Here is a 21,198-nt window from a genome sequence, read left to right on the forward strand (position 1 = left end):
GTATACAGATTATGAATGAGTCTCTCCTTTGTAAAAGAGGCATCCTGACATGTTTGTTTTCACAAAATTTTGCCCCCAGGATGGCACACTGCAAGTATAAATTAAACGTATTCTAATATATTGTGTTTAAAACAGATAAAACTCCACCTCTTTTCCAGAATAATATGGACAGGTATGCAAACATTTGAAGCCAAAAAAGTAAAAGAGATACACTTTCACATGAATTAACCAGACCCTCAAGTCACCATGAGTTAGTAGGCCATCTTGCTCTGACTCCAGTGACCTTGTACTCACGTGGTTTAATGAGGTGCCTCATCTGGGAGGGAAAAGGAAGACCAAACCATGAGTGCCCGGGCAGTGTTGGAGATATGGTGATGTTTTTTCAGATTTTCATCTAGCTCCCAGAGGGAACTTTGTTTTGTGATTGTTGATGGGACAACCTCAGAATATTTGCCAGCAGAAAACTGGACATCTGTTCAGTGTCCAGGATGCGTCAGACGAGCCCTCGCTGACGGTCCTCCAAGCCGAAAGTGGGGTGAGCGTTACTTATCTAGTTCCAGTCTCTTTAGCATCCCCTTTGTCCAAGAGAGAGCGAGAGTAACGCTCACAGCAGCATCTGGAGAACCCGTATGGGGTTTTGGAGGGCAGTGGTGGTTAGAGTATCATCGGGATGCCAAACAATCCTGGACCTCGCCCAGTAGTAGACTTTGAGTAGGAAGGTCATTTCTGTGTCATTGGGACATTGAGATGAGAGAATGAGGCTTACAGGCTTTGCTCCACGCACACGCCTGGAGTGGAGACATCGGCCTGTACAGGAGCGCATATGGACATCTAGCATGTGAAAAGCCAAAGCCTCCTTTTTTCCACATTCGCCTTAAGCCGGGCTCCAGGTTCCCTCTCCTCCTGACATGTGATCGCATGGAGACGGCTGGTCCTGCTGAACCGGCTGTTTGTCTCAGGCGGGGCTGCAGGCCTCTGCTGCTGCTCCTGGCCCCGTCCCTTACCTGAACCCTGGGGCTTGGCAGAGACACAGGCTTGCGGTCTGAAGTCAGAGAGCCCTGCTCTCCACTGGCCCGCAGGCCACCTGCCCTCATGCATGGTGTTTTTCCTCCTCGCTTTAACCCGCTTCAGCTCCTGCCACTGACACCCTTGGGTGACTCTTCCATTTTTTTTTTCATTCAGTATCTGTGCCTCAATGAGCTTTTTTTTCTTCTCTTTTTTCTTTACCTTCATGTTTCTTTCCTCAGCGGCTCCTACTAGCTCCTCCACCCCCGCTCCATTGTCTCATCCCAATAGTGAGTATCATTTTCTTCATCCGTCTCTCCGTAGGCTGCTTTTCCACCAGCCACGGTGGGTCTGCGTAATGTTATCTCGTTCACCAGGTGATAATTCAACTCTGTTGGCAGAAAGCAGCACTAGGTTTTAGAGAAGCAAATGAGAAGAGAGGAAGGCACAGAGCGTCCCACATTCGCCCGCCCCCGCCCACACCCCCAGATGGAGAGTAGGCAAGTGACAGGCATTGCTCTGGACTGAAAATCGTGCAGCCAGGCTTCCCCGGGGCCGGTGCAGCCCAGCCGGGGCCCTGTCCTCAGGATTCTTCCCAGGCTGGACTCAAGCTGACATTCAGAAAAACCAAAGGAATTTGCCAAGGAAAATATCTGTTCGGCAGGGTCATAAGAAATGCTTTGGGGTGTTGTGTTTTCACCCTTCATTTTAATTGGCACAGTTGGATTCAGACACTGAAATTAGATAGCGAGGTCTGTAGCTTTCACTTTCTCCATAAATGCATACTTGTCTCGTAAATATTTGTGGGAAAATAAACAGTGTCTGCTCACAGATGTGCCTGGCCGTAGGCGCTCAGGCAAGTTACTTAACCCTTCACAAGTGAGCCTTGTTTTTCTCTTCCATAAAATAGGATGAGTAAATGGCCCTCCTCCCGCACCCCCCCCCAAAAAAAAAAACATTGTAGCACTCACCAAGCTGTGTTTGCCCACCCAGAAGCAGGACTGCCAAACCTGGTTGGCGTCAGGCTTCGTCATTCCTGATTGAGCCTCGCTCATTTATGATCTTGTTTCATTTGGCTGCCCTGTCCTTCTGTTCCCTCGGGGGCTCAGGAGAGAGCTCTGTGCCTCTGACTCGGAGTTTTGAACCCAGCTTTTGGTGTGTGTTGGGGGTTGGTGCGTGGAGAGCAAAGGGAGACAGCAGCTGCATGAGGCCCAAGTTGTCATGCCAGCAGGTGCCCAGAGCAGCCGTCGGGGGCAAGCAGGGGGCAGGCACCGCCCACCTGGCTGTATCCTCCCTGGAGTATCAGAAGCTGCTGCACGTTGGGCACAGCCTCAGGAGGCAACTCAGGCCCTCACTCAGAAGCCGCCTGTTGAATCTGTTTGGCTTAGAAACAGCCCCGCCACACCAGGTGGTGATGTCCAGGCAGTGGCTGGAACAGCAGGCATTCGGGCTTGAGAACCAGAAACAGCCTTGGGTTCAAATCCCATGTCTGCTCCCTCTTTGCACAGCTCCATGACCCTGAATGAGTCACTCAGCCTCCTGAACGCCAGAGTTCGTATCTGTCAAATGATAGATTCTACCTGTCTCATAGGTATCTGTGAAAATTCAAGACTAAGTATGAAAAACCCAAGACAACAGTACTCAGCACATAGTAGCTGGAATTTGTGGTCAGAGTAAATGAGGGTAAATGAGTAAATGTTTTTTCTCGCCACAGGAGAGTGATTTGTCAGCAAGATCTCTGATAATTTTTTTTTAAATCTCTATATTTTCACTGATAAATCAGGGAAGGAGGAAATGAGAGAATATCCCCTGCTTTCTTTATAATAATGTCTATATATGTATATAAACACATTCATATGTTTACTTATGAATATAATTTATATCTCCATTCTCTCCTTCACCTTTCTGTGCCCTGTCTGCCCTTCATGTTTCCATAGCAACCTGGCCTCTTCCTGCCCTCCCAACCACAGAACCGTCTAGTGAGTATAGAGTTATGGCGGCTCTTGGCCAGATTGCTGCTTGTTGCCGAGCTGACTTCTGGGTCACGGTGCTGCCTGACATTGTCCCTGTATTAACAGTAACAGTTGTGAATGCATGGAGGCTCTCCGCCTGGTGTGGTTTCCTACGCATGCTGTCTGCGTGGCCAGGAGACCAGGAAGAGCTGGGGTGATTATGTGAAGAACATTCTGCATGAAGAGAGTTTTCCAAATTTCCCTTTGTGTGAAACAACAGAATAGGATCAGAGAAACACCAAGGAGACAAAAGAACAGCATCTCTTCCCCGCTTTAGTTGTCCCTCCCCTCTGAAGCGTGGCACACATGCATACACACGCACACGCACGCACGCACACGCACGTTGCCAAGACTGAGAACAAGGGAAGGAATAGAGAAAAATAGAGAGGTGGGAGGTGGAGGGGGCAGCAGAGAGGGCAGGAGCTGCTACTTCCTGACAGCATGCCCTGCTTCGTGGCACCTTGAGGCAAGGCAAGGGGTCATGAGGAACGCACAGGGCACAGGGGGGCAGAGGCCTCCTCACAGCCCTCCTCCTCAGAGCTAGGAAAATGGTGGCCCCAGGAAGCATAGCCAAGCCCCCTCAAGTTTGTTACCCAGAGTCCAGATCAGAGCTCTGGAATTCATCTGCTGAGGGTACAGTTGGGGCCAGACTTTGGAAAACATTACACTTCATCACAACTGTGACATGTTCCAAGCTTGCCTTTATAATGCTCTAATGAGGTGAGCTTGTGTGTTAGGCCTTAAGTCCCGAGTCAACAGGATCCCCTGTGTGTGTGTGTGTGTGTGTGTGTGTGTGTGTGTGTGTGTGTGTGTTTACAGCAGTTTCCATGGCCATGTGGGGGTTTAGATCCTATATTTCTGAGTGCACAGGAAGAAATGACATGCATCCATTGAGCAGTAGCCAGAGAAGGCAGAAAGCATGTATGCAAAATATAGCTCCCACTCGCTCCCGCTCCTTTCTGATACATAATTGAACAGAGAAGAAAAGAGTTTCCTGGTTCTGTGTGTTGCATGAAATGGTTCTTTTCTCTGCTGCAGAACATAGCTGAGGGTCTGCTTTCTTGGTGTTCTCTCTGTGTGTGTGCTGCAATGAATTTTAATTCCTGATGCTTTCCAGGTTTCACTTTGTCGGCAGAGCAGAGCAGGGGACATGGAACTGTGCTTGTGCGGGCTTCACTCAGATGATGGGTTGTTTTGGGGGTGGGTTGTTTTTTGTTTGTTTTTTGCATTTGGGAAAAAGAATGCAATTAATAGCACCCTTTCTTCTTCTAACAGCCGTGTTCCTGGTCTTCCCAGCTTGGTGTGGTGTGTGGACCTGGCAATGTAGTCTATGTAATGCATTTGCACAGCTCGGTCATACTTAAGGTGTCTCACTGTAGATTGGTCCTCCCTGGAACCTTGAATCCAGATTTATCCTTAAGGAGGAATTAGGTGTTCTCCCCTGACAGATGTTTACTTTTTAAACATCAGACGTTTCTGTCCACAGATAAAATGCCTAGAAAGTGACATCAAAGAGAAGAAAGTGTCTTGTGTGTGTGTGTGTGTGTGTGTGTGCGCGCGCGCGTGCGCCATTGGACTACTGACCTAAATTTAAGTCCCAGTGGATACTGGGATGAAGGAAAGACCGTCACACTTGGGCAGCATCCTGTATTTGGCATGAGCACATTCCTCAACAATAAGGCAAAAGGTAGCACGTGTGAATACAGTGGAGCTAAGAGCAGAGTAGCTAGATGCGTACAACAATCCATCAATCGTCAGCCAATCAATAGGGATGAAAATAAATAATGTCTCCTGTTTTTGCTATGGAGTGTGTGTGGGGGTGTGTGTGTGTGTGTGTGTGTGTGTGTGTTGATCCATTTATACTTCTGAGTGAACGAAGGTGTCCTAGATAAAATCAAAAGAGAAAGTGATCAGGTGAATGTAATCCCCACAGGATACCCTTGGTTGGAATGTGCCAGAGCCTGTACAGTTTCAGACAGTAGGAAGCACAGCCTCCATCCGCTCAGAGCGTCAAGAATATGTAACGGGGCTGAAGCATATTTCTCTTGCATTATTTTTAAGCAGTGGTCGTGCTCTGGACAGAAAGATCTCTCCGCCTCCCCTCTTTGCCCTTCTCTTAGCTTCAACTGGCATTTCGCTGATCTTCCCCTGGCCTGTGCAAGTGAAGGCAGGAAACCCAAACTGCCTTTGGACAAGGCAGGTCATTCAGTAACAAATTAGAGTATAAATACAACAGATGACAAAAAGGAACGTGGACAAATCCAAACATTTTTTTTAATGATCACAATCAAATCCATATCTTATCAAGTGTAGCCACAAGTCTGGAGAGATAAATGTGTCCAGCAATGCCCAAGCACTTGGTCAGGGTCAGAGTCTTAGCTCGTGGGGCCAGGGGTTCAGTTTCGCTCCTCAGTGTTGATGGAGCCACTGTCTTGACCACCAGAAGGAAACCTCATCCCTTTGTGCAGTGACTAGCCTCTGCCTTCACAGGTGTCTCAACGGGGCTGTCACTGGGAGCTCCGGGATAATGCGGGTAGATGAATTGGAAAGCGAGGAGGGAATCCCCAGGGCTGCCTCCTCTGGCCTGCACCCACTCCCCCTCTCCTCATGCACCAAAGGAAACAGGCAATGGCTTTTCTCAGTGTAACGTAATATTTTGTTCTTACAGGACACACAGTCTGGAGACTTCTCCTGCACGACCCATGTTCTCCTTGATTGCCCTCGTTTCCCAAGGATGCTGAGAGATTTCTGGAATCTGTGAATAATAACTTGCTTTTTTTTTTTTTCCTTCAGCAGTCTCCTGGATTGACTTTGACATCTGGGTCCCGGCAGAAACACCTCCCTATTTCCAAACAAGTTTACATACTCCTTGATGTGGTATTAATATGCAGTGTTGCAGCTGTATCTAATGCTTATTGGTGTCGTTAACCAAATGCTCTTTACGGTTTATTATCCTTCTATTTCTGGGCAGTTTTACTGTCCTCCCAATGTTTCCTATATATGCTGCTAATTTAATTTGATTTCTCCTTTTATTTAGTCTGTGATTTTGTTGTTGATTTTTCTCCCTGCCCATTGTTTACATCAGTTTTTAATTTTTTTGTATTTTCCATGTGACCTCCTCCACTTTCCTTTCAACCAATCATGTGCGTGCGTATCATGTGACTTTGTCATGTGGCTTGCATGGTGCTGATGATGTCGTCCACGCTGGTGAACAGAAGGTAAACCTCTTTGTTCTGATTAGGGAAATAAACCTGGGACCACAGCCTGGCACCTAGGGCCCACTCATTTCTTCCCGTCTCAGATTTCCCAAGCGAAGCCATTTGAGAGATTTCCTCTTGTTCTCAGTTCACCTCTAGAATCCATCAATTCTTTGCAGCCTTGACATGACAATTTGATACCGTGGCAGGCTTTGGTTTAACATTTCGCTCCAAGAAACTTGGCCCTACAAACTGCCATCCACAGCAAAACCACATTTACCACCACGCAGTTTGCAAACTTGAATTTTTACCAGAGAGTTCATAAAAATTACTTCCCAGAAAGCGGTTTTTTTCAGTGACCTTTATGACATTGTTGTTTAACTTTATCCAGTAGTTCTGAAAACCACAGCTGCTCTAAGATGAGTCATTTCTGTGAAAATGTGAAATGTATCTGTTTACGACACTGAAATGCTACAGAGAGAAGTGTATCAATTGCAAAGGTTCTATTTGCTCAAAACCAATGAGAGTGCTTCATAAAATTCATGCAAATTGAGGACTTTCTGAAGGGAGAGATTTAAGAATTTGGAATGAAAGCAGTTTGCATTGTTGATGTGTCACTTTTTAAGAGTGACCCTCCCCCCTGGACAGTGGGGGTTAGAAATCAAAGCAAAAGTTGGCACTTAACCATGACTGGAGATCTCTTTGTAATCAAGAAGCACATGATTGACCCTTGCAGCAAAGGAAATAAAATTATAGCCTAATTAAGCGCATAGCCGTGACAAAATAATTAGTTAATATTGTGACTGTCACAACCTTGTGAAAACATTTCTTGTTTACCATAAAGAGAAAAGGAAGCCTCTGCTTGCAACTTCCCCACTGTAAAATCAAACACCTATTCAAAACCTGCCCTGGGAGTCACATGCATTCTGTTCTCTTCTAACTGAAAATTGTTACGTCACATCACAACCTGAGACACATAGGCTGCACTGATCACGAAAGCCAGACTAACACGAATAACCGCCCAGTGTGCCCGTGCATGCGAGGGGTCCCCGTCTGGCCTCACGTCTCCAAGGAACTGACTGGGCGACATTCACACAGACAAAACCATCCATAGCTGTTGCATGCATGTTCTCTGTTCCTGGTCTGTCCTCTCATTTTGTGCCCCTGTGCGTGTGAGCCCTGTGGATGCTCCCTCTTGCTCATCCTGCACACTGACCACCTCTGAGGACGTCAGCTTCCTGGGTGTGGTCACTGTGCCCATGTTGAGTCCCGTTTACAACCAGACTCCTGGACGAGGTCTTGGGTTGGAGCCGTCTGTCACTTCCAAAAAGATGTGTGGTATTTACGCTGTCTGAAACTAAGTGGGTGTGTCCCCAAAGCAGGGGAACATCTGACGTGCCAATGACTTTGACCTACCTTCAAAAGGCAACCTAATCTGTGAACCTTAGGGTAGGGGATACTGGGAGCCTAAGATTTTCTAAACTCCCGAGTCTCACTCCACATCCTGTGGTTTCATTATTTCTCTGAGGGGGACTGTGTTCTTCTAAAGACTTGAGATGACTGTTCCAAGGGAAAACCCGGATTTTCTCCCTGAGATCTGAAGGGTGAGGTGTTGGGTTGAAACCCATTCGTTTCTTTCTTAAAAACAAGTTTGGTTATTTCTGTGCAGTGCTAGAATTCAGGATGAAGCAGAGTACAACATGAGCAAGGTTGAAACAGATCCACCCCTCTGGACAGAGATCTCTTCCAGACATTTTAAGCAAGGCAAGAAATGTTTGAAGATGTTTCCTGCGGTTGCCCCAGAAATGCACTGTAGCAATGGTCTTGGGTGTCAGTAAAAATGTGACCAGTGCTAAAAAAAAAAAAAAAAAAAATCAGTTAAAGTGCCTGTAGAATTCGAAAGTATGATTACCCCCTTGTCAAACCACATTCCCTTCTGTGACAGACCCTCTCTTACCATTTGCAAAGGGACAGGCGGAGGACTCATTATTCAGATGAGCAGCAAGCAGCCAGAAATGGCCCTTAATAATACAATTTAAGGGACTGGAGAGGGTCGTAGCGAGTAAAATTCACGGAGAGAAATGAAGCTTCGTGAAAAACAGTGCTTGCCTCCTTTCTCTGAACACTAGCAAGGCTTTCAGGTGAGTGGGGCCTGAGGATGGGTAAGTGAGCAGGTGCATCTCCCAGCAGAGGGGTGTACATCCGACAGGTGATGAAATCCAGTTCCTGTTCCACCACTGCCCCCTCCACACACGCGCACGCACACGCACACACATACTGCCTCTAGGATGCCCTTGACACAGGCTGCATGTTGTCTAAATCTCAGGTTCCCGTCCACAGTGTTGACTGGGTTCGGCAGCACGGGGTCAGAAGGGAGGTGAAAACAGGCATTGGACGCCATGCCCTTGGCTCCCTTAGTCCTGAACCTGTAGAGCTTTGCAAATAGGGGTTCATGATGGGGAAACTTAGGCACCTGTCCCAGGATCCCAGGAGTGGGCTTGCTGTGGTGAGCTAAGATGCTCCCGTGCCAAGTTGATTTTTAATATCACGGCACCTCGTCGTGGCCGGGCCTCCTTCCTCCAGTGACTCTGTCACCTATGAGGACTCTGTGTAAGTAAACGGGCCTCCCCACCCTCCCCACCGCCAGCATGTGTGTGATGAGAAGCCCCCTGCGCCCCTCTGTCAGTGTGCTGCATGTTTTAGCATGGATCACCCCCCCCCCATTCATAATGATCTTCTTTTCTTTAGCTACTGACACTGCCTCTCGTACTAGGACATGCTGATTCTGGTGAACTAAGCTCCTTAACACCCACTCTTCCTTCTTAGATTGAAAACATCACTAACCACCCCTTCCACTCCTTCCTTTATTTATTTATTTATTTTTTTTACAGCTGTGTGTCTGGATTGCCACGGTCTCTGGCAGGTCGACATAGACTTTTCACCAGGGCTCTGCTCTAATTGCCTTTATTCTTAAGGATTCCCCGCACTGGCGGTTACAGGGTAGAGAGCTAGCGTGAAGGGTCTGCAGAGGGGAGGCAGTGACGCGTGTCGGCCTGAATCCTGGGGGCAGAGGCCGGGGGCTCTGCAAAGGGCCCGTTTCCCTAGGGCTTCCCAGGAAGTTTGTACTTCTTTATAAGTAACCTAATGTCCGTGAAATCGTGTTGAAGATGTGCACAGACTCCCCTTGGCGGCCTCGCAGGCGGGAGCCGAGTTAATTGTTGGAGGTTATTTGGGTCCTAACTTCCTCAGCCTGGATCAGCCCCATAACCACAAGCCATACCTTCGTGGTCCTATTTTCATTTTTAGGATGATGATGAAACAGAGATAATTGATCAGCTAATCTGGTGGTGTTTTCATGACACCCACGAGAAGGGAATTCGTATCTCTGTGGTTCAGTCTGTCAGAGTTCATCTTTTGCTGTTCAGTTCATATCCCTTCCTGCCACTGGCCTCCCCACCCACCCCCAGCTCACACGCTCACGTTCGTAGTTCCTGAGGAGCCCGATTTGAGAGGGAGGTGTAGGCCGGATGCCCCCGTGAGCGTGGCCACAGGGCTACGCGTCCCCTCTGTGGAGAGCCAGGGAATTGGCCATGGCTTATACGCACTCCCTGCATCCCTTGGCGTTCCTTGGAGCCGGAGACCAGGATGGCAATGAGTCAGCTGGCGCTGGCACAAGCATATTCTTGACAACAAGGAGGAAAGAGCTCAGGAGAAAAGGAGCATTTATTCCCTAGGCCCGACCTGGAGGAGCAATGCTTAGGACAGAACGAACCCCGTCCGGGGTTGGGTGTGTTCGGACTGACAGCCGCTCGCCGGGACTGTCAGAAAGCCCCCTCAGCCAGGCGGGTTGTCACAGGGGGCGTCCCAGAGCGTTTGAGGCTCCAGGGATGAAAGCAGCACAGATCCCGCTAGATTCATCTGTTCGGCAAAGAGCCTGGTCTTAGGAAGGACAGTCAGCAGCCTTATAACTACAGATCCTAAGGCCGATCAAACGTCTAACCTCTTGATGTAATTTCGAATGTTCCTGAGTTGGGAAAAATCAAATGGGCTTCATACTTGAACAGCCAAGTCATACATTTTGTACTCTTCTAAACAAATAATAGAAAAGGCATACGTAAGTTTCACATTGCTTGCAGGGTGTAATGGACCAAAGGGGAACAGGAGTTAAGATAAACAAAAGTAACAGTATTTTTGATGCCAGACAATCCTGTTTGATGGAAAATGTGATAGATTCTAATGCAAGCCCTATCTCCATCACTGGTTTATACTCAGAGGCCCCGAAGTCTGTGCAGGTCCCTGTGGGAGAGAAAGCAAAGGTCAGGAAAAAAGAATGCAGGTCAGGCCTCTGTCAGGGATGCCATGGGGCACCTCGGCATTTCAGTCAGAAGGTATACTTCTTGGTACTTGGGCGTTTTTGAGTAAGAAGTAGAAGATTGTTTTCCTTCCAAAATTCACAGATGCTGTCCAGACCCCCTAAGCCTGCTATAATTTCTGTTGTGGAATTCAGGTACCCAGCAGTAGTTTTCTGACCTCCGGACTTGTGCTGATGAGGGGAAGGAATTGAAGCTGACTCAGATTTTAGGGCACAATAGCACACAAATTACAAAGAACCTACAATCTGCAAGGCCAGAAATACACACTTCAATTACGATTTCTGGGAGGAATTTATAGGACGAGCCTGCCACATTTCTGACTCTATGTGGTCTCGATGGTACATTCTTCTTTTCTTGCATCCGTGATTTACACTCTTCTAGAAAATACCAGAGTTGCCTAATATTTTATATTTGTTATCGGCAAGGCTTATTTTTAAGGTGATGTTGTTTTGAGTCTTTACGTGAAATATTTGGGGGCAAAATTTGACTCATGGCTGAAGCTAAATTCAGAAGGTGTAATTAACCGCAGGGGTTTTCTTGGAGCAACCTGCCGATTGCTGCTGAATCGCAAACCAACATTTACAAATAATTACAATATTGGTTTTGCGGAAATTACCCATAATGATTTCAATCAGGGCAGCCATTTCAGAACATAGTGCACATTGGGACCCTCTAAATAATTTCCTCTCCTAATGTGTTCAGCAAAGCAGTGAGCCACCCAAATGCCAAGGCCCCATTTCTTCAGGGTCAGCCCATCCCTCATCAGGTATGGCTAGAGTCTCCTTTTTGCCGACAGCTCAGGAAGCAATTCCTTTAGCCTATTCGTAATCTTGAGAAAAATGGACAGAGAGTGTGCATTTGAAGATGGAGAAGACAATTGTTTAAATATTGCTCTTTCTCCACCTTTATGTGACTACAAGTTGTGTAGAGTTGGTCAGAATCCCTCTGATGTTAGTTGAAGGTCATCTTCCTCTAGAAACACCGTCACAGGAAGGGTTACCTTTCCATACAAGGGCCCCGCCATTTTTAAAAAGAGTTGATCATAACTAGGTTTCTTTTTTTCTTTTGACAAACCGAACTTTGTCTTGTTTACCTTTGAAACTCCAATGCCTAAGAGATTATCTGGTACCTGGGAGGTAGGTACTCTGTAAACGTTTGTTGAGTAAATCATAGTTAAAGCACTTTAAATGATACATGTAAATATTATATGCCATGCTCTACATTCTGTAAGAAAGAAATACACGTATATCAGAATAACAAGGTAGTCGCTCCAATAAAATAGCAATGATAGTGTTCCAACTTCGGTAAATGTTAGAACTGTGTTCTGTGGAATAGTTGTTAGTGGTTTCTTTGTGGTTCCAATCATATTTTTTCTGAAACACACCCAAAGATAAGATTTGACTGCTTTCATCGGGGCTGTTAGTTTCTGCAGGGAATCCTTGGCAAGATATTTGTTCCCATGTCTCTGAAGACAGTTGGGGTCTCTTTGCAAAGATAGGACTTTGGGGAGGATAACTTTTAAAATTGTAAAGAAAAATGGACAACCCTGTGCCTTAGAGATGTGGAATTGCTGATCTGGGGATACACTGCCCCGAAATTGGCAGGACCATCCTTATTTTGCGTCTGTCTTTCACAGTGTTTTGAAAATAGCCAAGGTGTTCTTGATACTTTGTCCTAACACAGTGACTGTCCTTGGGCACAGTGCTGTCAGAGCCAGAGGGGGGCCCTGGAGAACACCTCGTTCGGGGCATGGATTCTGCAAACGTGGGTACTGAGGCAGTGGCCTGTCCAAGCATTCAGTTTTACAGGGATCCCCACAAACATGAAAGAGAGTACCTCTTCTAAGTAGATACAAACCCCCCACCCACTCCCAAAGCAGGGTCCAGTGTTTTGCGGTCTCGATTTGGCCTTGAAACCCACGCTGCTCCAATCTGGAAGGAAATCATAAGGAAAGTGCAACCAGAGCAGCCCCAGCAGATTGATCTCCGTTTACCTTCCAAGGAAGCTTTGGGGGTAAGGACCGGGTCCTCGCCCCATGACTGTGTTGGAAGGGCCACTGATGCCACTGCCTTCCTTCCTTAAGGCAAACCAACCGTCACAGAGTCAGTGTTGCAATTCCGAATACAAAAGTCCTCGTTAATGTCCATCCCCATTCAGTCTGGGGCCATGAGCTCTCCCAGTCAGCCTGAGTGCAGGACTTGTGAGGCTCACACCTGGAAGTCCCAGGCCAGCCCGAACCAGTCTGTCCCCTGCATTCAGAGAACAGAGCTTTCCAGTTCAACTGTGCCTACTCCTGCCGTCTGTGACTGTGCAGACCTGCCCGGTTCTGAAATATCCTCCACTTTGTTTGAGTTCCTTTCTAGCCCTGGATATTTACAATGATAGAAGACACAACTGTTGTCTAAGGCTTAGGATGGTCCAAAAGAATCTGAAAAGCATACCTGCCTTGACATTATCGAAACCAAATTCCTAAGAATTTTCCAAAGAATAGTTGGGACCAGCAGCTGGATAGCGACGTGAAAACAGGACAAGTCTTTGCCTAAAACCTTGTCCTTTTTTTCCTTTTTTTTTTTAATTGCTGATGGAGGAACACCAATTACAAGCCTGACTTCCTAAATCACCCCTGACATTAAGGGGATGCACCTTCCCTGTCAGCTTCTATGTGTCCCCATCACCTAAAGGTGCACAAGGATCACCTTGGGACCTTGTTGGAACGGAATCTGCATGTCTAAGGAGCTGCCACGTGGGGTTCGTGCTACAGGCCCAGGCTGAAGCAGCAAGGGCTGGCCAATAGCTTTCCCTGTCTGGTTCCTCCTTGTCTCAAAGTGGGGAGCAGGACACAAGGCCACTGTGAGGTTCCCAGAGTAGCTGAATGAGGAAGGTGGGCTGAATGGCTTTGCCAGCAGCCTTGCCACAAATGGCCAGAGGTATACCTCGGGGTGATGAGGTCCAAAGCCTGGCGACAAACCTTTCTGGGTTCTTTGGTCACATGTCTGTGATTCTGTCTTCCAGTGAACGAGCCAGGACAACCCTCCCAGAAGGTGACTTCTTGTAGGCTCTCCCAATTTTCTGTCTGAGGACATGAAATAGACACAGAGATGTGTGTCTTTGAAGGAAGTGCAGAATTCCCGAATGCGTTAAATCTTCATTTTAACTTTTCATACCAGACATTCTCTTACCTCATTACTCCCAGTACACACTAGTGAGACGGTTTCTCTTAAAGAAAGTCGGCATCTTATTTACTGAAGAAGCATCCCACCTCTGGTAATTCGTCCGTACCGAGCTCACCTTCCTCCTCTGTCTCGGGTTCACGAGCTGAGTGTATACCACAGGTAGAGACATCGACTTTTTTCTGTTGAGAAATGCTGAAGCCATTTTTTCCCTCTCTCTGCTCACAAACAGAAAGACTTTCATGGTTGTTACTTTAAACAAGGTACCAAGGATTATCACTCAGGCAGTTGAGCCGTAAATGCAGGATGCTTACAGGAGACTTGCCCGTGGCAAATTGTGCTTTATTTAATCACACCTGGAAACTTGTCATGTTTTTATATGAATGAGTCTAAGTAATGCAATTTAACTCATGGAAAGCTGGTCACAAGAATGCAGTGTCATTCCGTCCCCATTAGGGATGGGCCCCCCAGCCCCCTGAGATGAATCACGTATCCAGGGAAGAAACTAGCTGCTGTGAAGAATTATTTTATGGGTGTAGGTTTTCTCCTTTAAACACTTATGCACATTTGCCTGTATTTCAGGCTGTTCCTCAAAATGCATCAGGCTCATCAAAGTTAAATCTGCAGTTGTAAGAACAGCAAAAAGGAAATGCAAGCACCAGTGAGAAACAGTTTTTAAAAAATCCTGTTTCTAAAATGGTAAAAGGACTGTGCTAACAGGGTTTCCCAGAACATTCCCCAAAGTCACTCCCAGTTTGGGGCTAATTCTGAGGTATCTCACTGGAATCTGAAGTTTTATATTTATTGCTTTTTAACCATTTGAATTTCTGAGAAAGCAAGAAAGAGCCCAGCCCCACCCCATCACTCCATCCCATTCTGGGTTGGATTTTCTTCGTGTGGGCGAATATGTCACATGAATTAACTGGCTGTTTCAGGGGAACCCAGTGCACCTAAACTCGAAGGGCAGATGGGAGAGGATGGAAACTCTATTAAGGTGAATCTGATCAAACAGGATGACGGCGGCTCCCCCATCAGGCACTACCTGGTCAAGTACCGAGCGGTGAGTAGCCCCCGTCCCCCCTTTCACCTGCTTCTGCAGCTGTCACACCCACCTTGTTGGGGCAACAGCATGCACATCCTGGGGGCAAAGGGGGAAGTAGTGCAGGACAGAGTCCTTCTGTGTCTTGCAGGGCTCAGGGGCCCTGCTCAGGGTTTTAAATCCCAAGATCGACCTACAGCCATCAGGCCATGTCTACACGGGGATCATTTCAAAACCTCTGAAATGAATGTGGCGACAGACTCATACCCTGATTGATTTTTCTGCTTCTTGAACATTCCTACAAAGTGATTTTGCAATTACCTGGTAGCTTCTGCATATAATATACTGGTATCTCATAATCAGGACATTTGATAAACTGTGTATTATGGGCCAGGCACTGTGATTTTCTCCCCACGAGGACCTGATGAAGCTCTTCTTATGATCATCTGCCCTTTACAGAGGAAGTACTGTATCCATTCAGTAACGGCCTGATCTCTCATGCCTGGGTGGGCAGAGTTTGAATCCAGGTGTGTCTGCAGACCCTGGGCTGTTAGCCCCTGCCCTAGGCTGCCCTACCATCCCCAACCGTGGTATTCCCACCTGCCCCTCACAGCTACCTGAGCTGTTCTAATCCTGCTAACAGTGAGCTTGGCCCTGAACCCTTTCTTCCTGGTTTGCTCACCGTCTAAGATTTCTGTCATGCCGCCTGTCATCTCCATCCCCCAAAATGAGAATCACTCTGTTTCTCTGGTTTTAGAATGATACTTGGCCACTGCCAACCAGAGTCAATTGCTGAGAGATTTAGAGGCAGAATCTGAACACTGGGAAGAGTCTCTTGCTAGGATTTCTTACCAGTAAGAGATAACAAACCAGAGAGCAGTTTTCTTTCTTCCAATCGCCCCCAAGAAAGGATTTTTCAAGGAGGTTGACTTACTCCCTCTCTTTTGATCAGCCCCCACTGAAATGATGTGTGAGCTCTTACCTGGTTGGGCCTAATGGAGAGTCATTACAGCAGAGCCCTACCAGGCACACGCCCACCCCCCCCCACCCCCCTGCCAGCTGCTGGGCAGACCTGTCATTCCACTCAGCCCTTCCACACTCATTTGTGAAGTCAGGCATGAGCCTGACATCGGATGAAGAGCCTCCTCTAACGTCTCTAAGGCCCAGCCTAGAAACACCCCTGTAAGAGCGACCACTGTGGCTTCCTCGCTGTGGAATAGGATGCCAGGATTGAGTGGTGGCCCAGCACAGCCCGCGGGAAGTAGACAGTGTGTGTCTGGCCCTTGTTATGCTCATGTGGCCCAGACAGATGGGTTCTGGTTTCAGCTTTACCACTTACCAGCATGCCCAGTCTTCCAAAACCTCCATTTCTCCATCTGGAAAATGGGGATAAAATAGTTTCTTACATTATTGTACAGATCAGGAATAATATAAACAAAGAGCCTGAAATGTGCCTAACACTTGGAAACCCCCCGTACATGGTAACAACAATAATTACCCTGAAGATGCCGGCTGGGTCTGGAGACCCCTCCCATATGAGGCTACCTGAGATGTCAGTTTTCCAGAAGAGCCACTGTGGCTGTGTCAGGCAGGTCTGTATTAAAAAGACAACGGGGAGTGGCCCCTGGGGGCTCAGTCAGTTGAGCGTCCGACTCTTGATTTCGGCTCAAGTCATGATCTCATGGTGCTGAGATCTAGCCCCACGTCGGGCTCAGCACTGAGCATGGAGTCTGCTTAAGATCCTCCCTCACCCTCACCCTCTGCCCCGCCCCACTCATCCGTTCTCTCCCCCCCACACACACACACACACAAAAATATAGCAGGGACAGAACACCAAGATATGACAGCCTTACCTGCCCTGTGTTCATCTGTCTTGCACTTCAAACACTCAGTGTTTGCTAGATATCATTAACATGTTATTAATATTTTTATATAACACGATATTTGCTTTATATTCTGGTTGCCTCTTTATTATAGAGTTTGCCAAGGAAAGGAGCCTTTCAGAGAATGAGAATACAGACAGCTGAATTTCTTTGTTTTTTTTTTAATTTTTTTTTAACGTTTATTTATTTTTGAGACAGAGAGAGACAGAGCATGAACGGGGGAGGGTCAGAGAGAGGGAGACACAGAATCTGAAACAGGCTCCAGGCTCTGAGCTGTCAGCACAGAGCCCGACGCGGGGCTCGAACTCACGGACCTCGAGATCATGACCTGAGCGAAGTCGGCCGCTCAACCGACTGAGCCACCCAGGCGCCCCTGAATTTCTTTGTTTTAAACTAAACGTGGGCCACATGGCAATCTATGGCCACGTGAATGTGCAGCCTGACAAAACACTTCACAGGCTCTTGGTAGAGATCCAGTGAGAAAATTGTGGAAAACCTTTAGTACGGTGCCAGGCAGATAGCAAGTGCTCAATAAATTGTACTTTTTATTTTTTATTTTTCTTAATGTTTTGTTTATTTTTGAGAGAGAGAGAGAGACAGAGTGCCAGCTGGGGAGGGGCAGAGACAGAGGGAGATACAGAATCGGAAGCCGGCTCCAGGCTCTGAGCTGTCAGCACAGACCCTGACTTGGGGCTCAGACCCACAAACTGTGAGATCATGACCTGAGCAGAGATCAGACACTCCACCAACCTTGCCACCCGGGCGCCCCTGATCCTTTTCCTTTTTAATAAAACAAATCGATGCAGTGTTTCTGTGTCCAGGAGGGCGAGTCACAAGTACCTGACTGAGCATGGGCAACATCCTGAATCAGACAAGAAGCTTCTTTGTTTCATTACTCTTCCAGGGTATCTGTGTGCATACGCGGAGCACAGCTTGGCAGATGGTCCCTGCGCCACACTGCTATCTGCCGAGGTCTGTGTGTTTGCAGACACGCAAGGGTGACCTCCTGACCTGTGTAATCCTTAGGGTTTTTCAGGCTAGTAAAGAATGCACACCATGTCCTATCAGTGGTTTTTCTTTTTATTAGTTTGCACCAATAGTTAGTGACTCCCTTGAGTTCTTCCAGTTAGCTGGCCTCACCAGCATTTGTGTCTCAACTTTCCTGGTGTCTTGTGTCCTTCCTGCCGGTTTCTCCCAGAAGCTCTCCTCGGAGTGGAAACCGGAGATCCGGCTCCCATCCGGCAGTGACCACGTCATGCTCAAGTCCCTGGACTGGAATGCTGAATATGAAGTCTACGTGGTGGCTGAGAACCAGCAGGGAAAGTCCAAGGCGGCTCATTTTGTGTTCAGGACCTCGGCCCAGCCCACGGCCATCCCAGGTATGACCGCCTCTGCTCTCTGTGAGTCTCCCGCTTTGAATTAATGCACCAAAGCTGCACCTCCTAATGCGCCTGAACAGCCCCTGACAACTTGCTTGCTTCCAGCCATCCTCATGATCGGTCGCCCATGCAAAGCTTAGTTTTGCTTTGTACCTATCTGTGCAGTGGGTTGAGATGTACTGGACCCCCAGCAAGGCTTGGCCAAGCCTCTTGGGGCAACGGTCCTGTGTCATTCAGCCTTGAAGGACTGACGCTGAGCCAGTCCACGGGACCCCTGAGATGGGAAAAGCCCCACCTCCAGCCAAGCCTTGGAGGCTGAGTAAGGATCTTGTTTTGAGACCTTATCTACCCTCTGCCATTTCCTACAAGGACCACCCAATTGTTGAAGCGCTTTCTATTTGATGCTTGCTTACTGCACAGTCATGTTCCAGATCTCTTCTCTGTGGGGACCCCAAGAGAAGGAAGAGACGGTGCCCAATTAGTTAAAAAGCCTGTCTTCCAAGGGCCTCTCAACTGAAACAAAGATTAAATTGAATTACTTGAAACAGAGCAAATGAGGAAAGTAGATGCTTGGAAACCCCATCTGCGAAAGGCAGTCTGCTGGAAACCGTGATGCGAGTGGTTCTCCTAGGAGATGTAGAACTGTTTCTAGGGACCCGGGACCAACCCAAGTGTGGGAATAACGTGGGAGTTCTGCTTGCTGGCCCACCCACCTTGCCGCTGTTGGTTAGTCCCCTCACTGACCAAACCCGCAGAGCAGAGAGAGATCTTCAGCACCTCTCTGCTTTCCCAGATCAGCCTAAGGCCGGCCTCAGGCAGGAGAGGTGGGCTTAGACCATACAGCTGCAGCCTGTTGGAAAAGGGCCCCACAAACCCTCTGCTGTGTTCAAGCATGGCAGGGAAGATGTTTCGGTCTCCCAGTGGCCTTGGTCTGGCCCCATCATGCCTGTCCTCTCTCCAGTGCTTGCCTGGGTGCTCTGTTCAGTTATCACAACAGCACCTCCCAGCAGGAGGGAGAACAGAAAGGGTACGGCTGCCTGGGACACGGGCGTGCATGTGCGCGAGTCAGTGCAACAACAAAGGCACCAGTGTGTGGTGGCCGACTGTTGTGTGTGCGTGAGTGTGTGTGTCCGATAGACCTGTTGGGGCCTCCAGGGAGTTGACAGGTGGGTCTTAAACCAAAGATGAGACACGTCGATTGGACCTACCCTCTGCATTCTCAGGGAGGCTCCTTAGTGCAGATGGTCAGTGGTAAAGGCAAGGCATTTGGGTGTGGCTGCAAGAAACGCTCTCACGACTGCTTAATATGATGTCCACACAGGGGTGGCCCTGCCATTCTGTGCCCTCTCTTTCTTTGTGCTCTTTGGTCAGCTTTTCATTGAAATCGACAGTCTGGAATGTATCCAGATCTGCCCAGCCTTTATGGGACACTTAGGAGCTGGGGGGTTGGGGTGGGGAGAAGCTCGAGCAACGCCTTTTCAGCAAGGCGGACTTCTGGTGGCACTTGTTGCCTGGGCTAAGTGACACAGGCAGGTTGCTTGGACGTGCTGTGTCCACATGTTGGGTAGTGCCCACAGCATCAGCTCGTGGGGTTGGAGCAGGTGGGGACACTGTGAGTCAGATACAGAAACAGGAGAAGATGTTGTCCTCCAGGGCCCTGCCCGGTGGAGACGTCAGAGGCGTTAAGGCACTCCATTAACCGGGAGAGGGTCGGAGGGACTGCTCACCTACCGCACGCGTATTAGGAGGCAGTGTCTCTGTGCTTAGTTGGACTTTCCTGGCCGTGGCGTTGGGATCTGCGTATAAAACCTCTGAACTACAAGATGTGCGCTCGTGGTGGGATTCTGTGGTCAGTGCGGTAGCAGAAGGTGAGGGGTGCAGGCGAGATCGTCTTGAAGAGCGACCGGGTGGGGGCCATGGCGCAGTGGGAAGATGAGTCCCATCTATCGCTGAAAAAGCACAGTTTGCTGCACACAGCGCATCTCTCCCGCTACGCGTAGAAAGCTCTAGAGGCCAGGAGGCTGTGGGTAAGCTCGTTGACTGCCCCTCAGAGGCCTTGCCTTAGTCGAAGGTAACACTCTCCTAATCAAACTCTTGTACTTTACTGTGGAGGCTCTGTTCTCTCACTGTAATTTCATTTGCTCGCTGACCCCTAACCCCCGAATTCACCCTGCTGTGCTGCTTCTGGCCTTGCTGAGCTTTGGAACTGGCCTTACGGGAATAGTACTGTACTGAACCCTTCCCTAACCTTTGTCAGTCTAATTTACTAAGTTGAATTAACCTTTGATTCTTGCGTTTTCTGTATTTGACCTAATTTTTTTTTCTTTTTATCTATTTTTTTTTCCTCTGTTTCTGTCTCTACCTTCTCTTTCCTTCTCCCCCCTCCTCCCCTTCCTGCGTCTGTCGTCACACATGTCACCTTGGACGTGCGTCACTGGGACATCCCCACTGCCACATTTGTTTTTAAACAACCACATTCTCTCTGGGCTCCCATTGCTTGGGACCTTCAGCGACCTTGGGAGGCTGCTGTGCGTCCTACACCTTTGTCTCATTGCTTCTCTCTGCAGTGACTCTTCTTTTGCTCTGTTAGGAATTTGAACACAAACACACACAAATTAAATTTGCTTAAATGCCCAGTTCCCATGAGAATGATCAGTTGCCCCCTTTGGAAGAACCTGTCAGGACCGCCACGGCCACGCCACCAAGTGCTCTGTGTGGAAGAGGAAGGTTTGGTGATTGGAAAAAGCTGGACCTCCAGACATTTTACCGTTCGCGGATACTTCCATGCTGCTTCACGAGGAGTTTGCCCCCTTTTTGAATGGCAGTACAAAAATATGTGGGAGCGCTTTTCTTTAAACACGGTTTTTAGAAGAGCATCATGCTAGTTTTACAGAGAAGTTTCTGCACATCTCTGCTACTTGTTGCATTTTTTTTCTTACCTGAACATGATGTGGCAGAGAAAAATGTCTAAGTACCTCCTAAAGCTTGCATCAGAGTGTCCACATCACCACGTTTTCCCTACCCCATTCCAACCCCGTGCTCCCCCTCTGCCCTTCAAAAAAGCAGTGGGCGCTGCTTGCCTTGACATGCCCGTGGTCAGGGGGCCAAACCGCTCTGATGCATCTGGGCATTTTGCTGAC

The 21,198-nt window shown here is 48.1% G+C and overlaps 1 protein-coding gene across 1 annotated transcript in view; it reads left to right on the forward strand.

The window, feature by feature from the left end:
• Positions 1 to 21,198, forward strand: part of NCAM1 (neural cell adhesion molecule 1) — a 316,387-nt gene that overhangs the window by 282,852 nt on the left and 12,337 nt on the right. Inside the window, exons 14-15 of the mRNA XM_047072349.1 lie at positions 14,693 to 14,817; positions 17,881 to 18,058. Coding sequence (XP_046928305.1) covers positions 14,693 to 14,817; positions 17,881 to 18,058 — 303 coding nt within the window. The remainder of the gene's footprint in view (positions 1 to 14,692; positions 14,818 to 17,880; positions 18,059 to 21,198) is intronic.

The sequence above is a fragment of the Lynx rufus genome, unplaced genomic scaffold (genome assembly GCF_022079265.1).
Source record: "Lynx rufus isolate CCGP_SWC_20201006 ecotype Redwood Valley unplaced genomic scaffold, mLynRuf1.p SCAF_9, whole genome shotgun sequence".
Taxonomy (NCBI): Eukaryota; Metazoa; Chordata; class Mammalia; order Carnivora; family Felidae; genus Lynx; species Lynx rufus.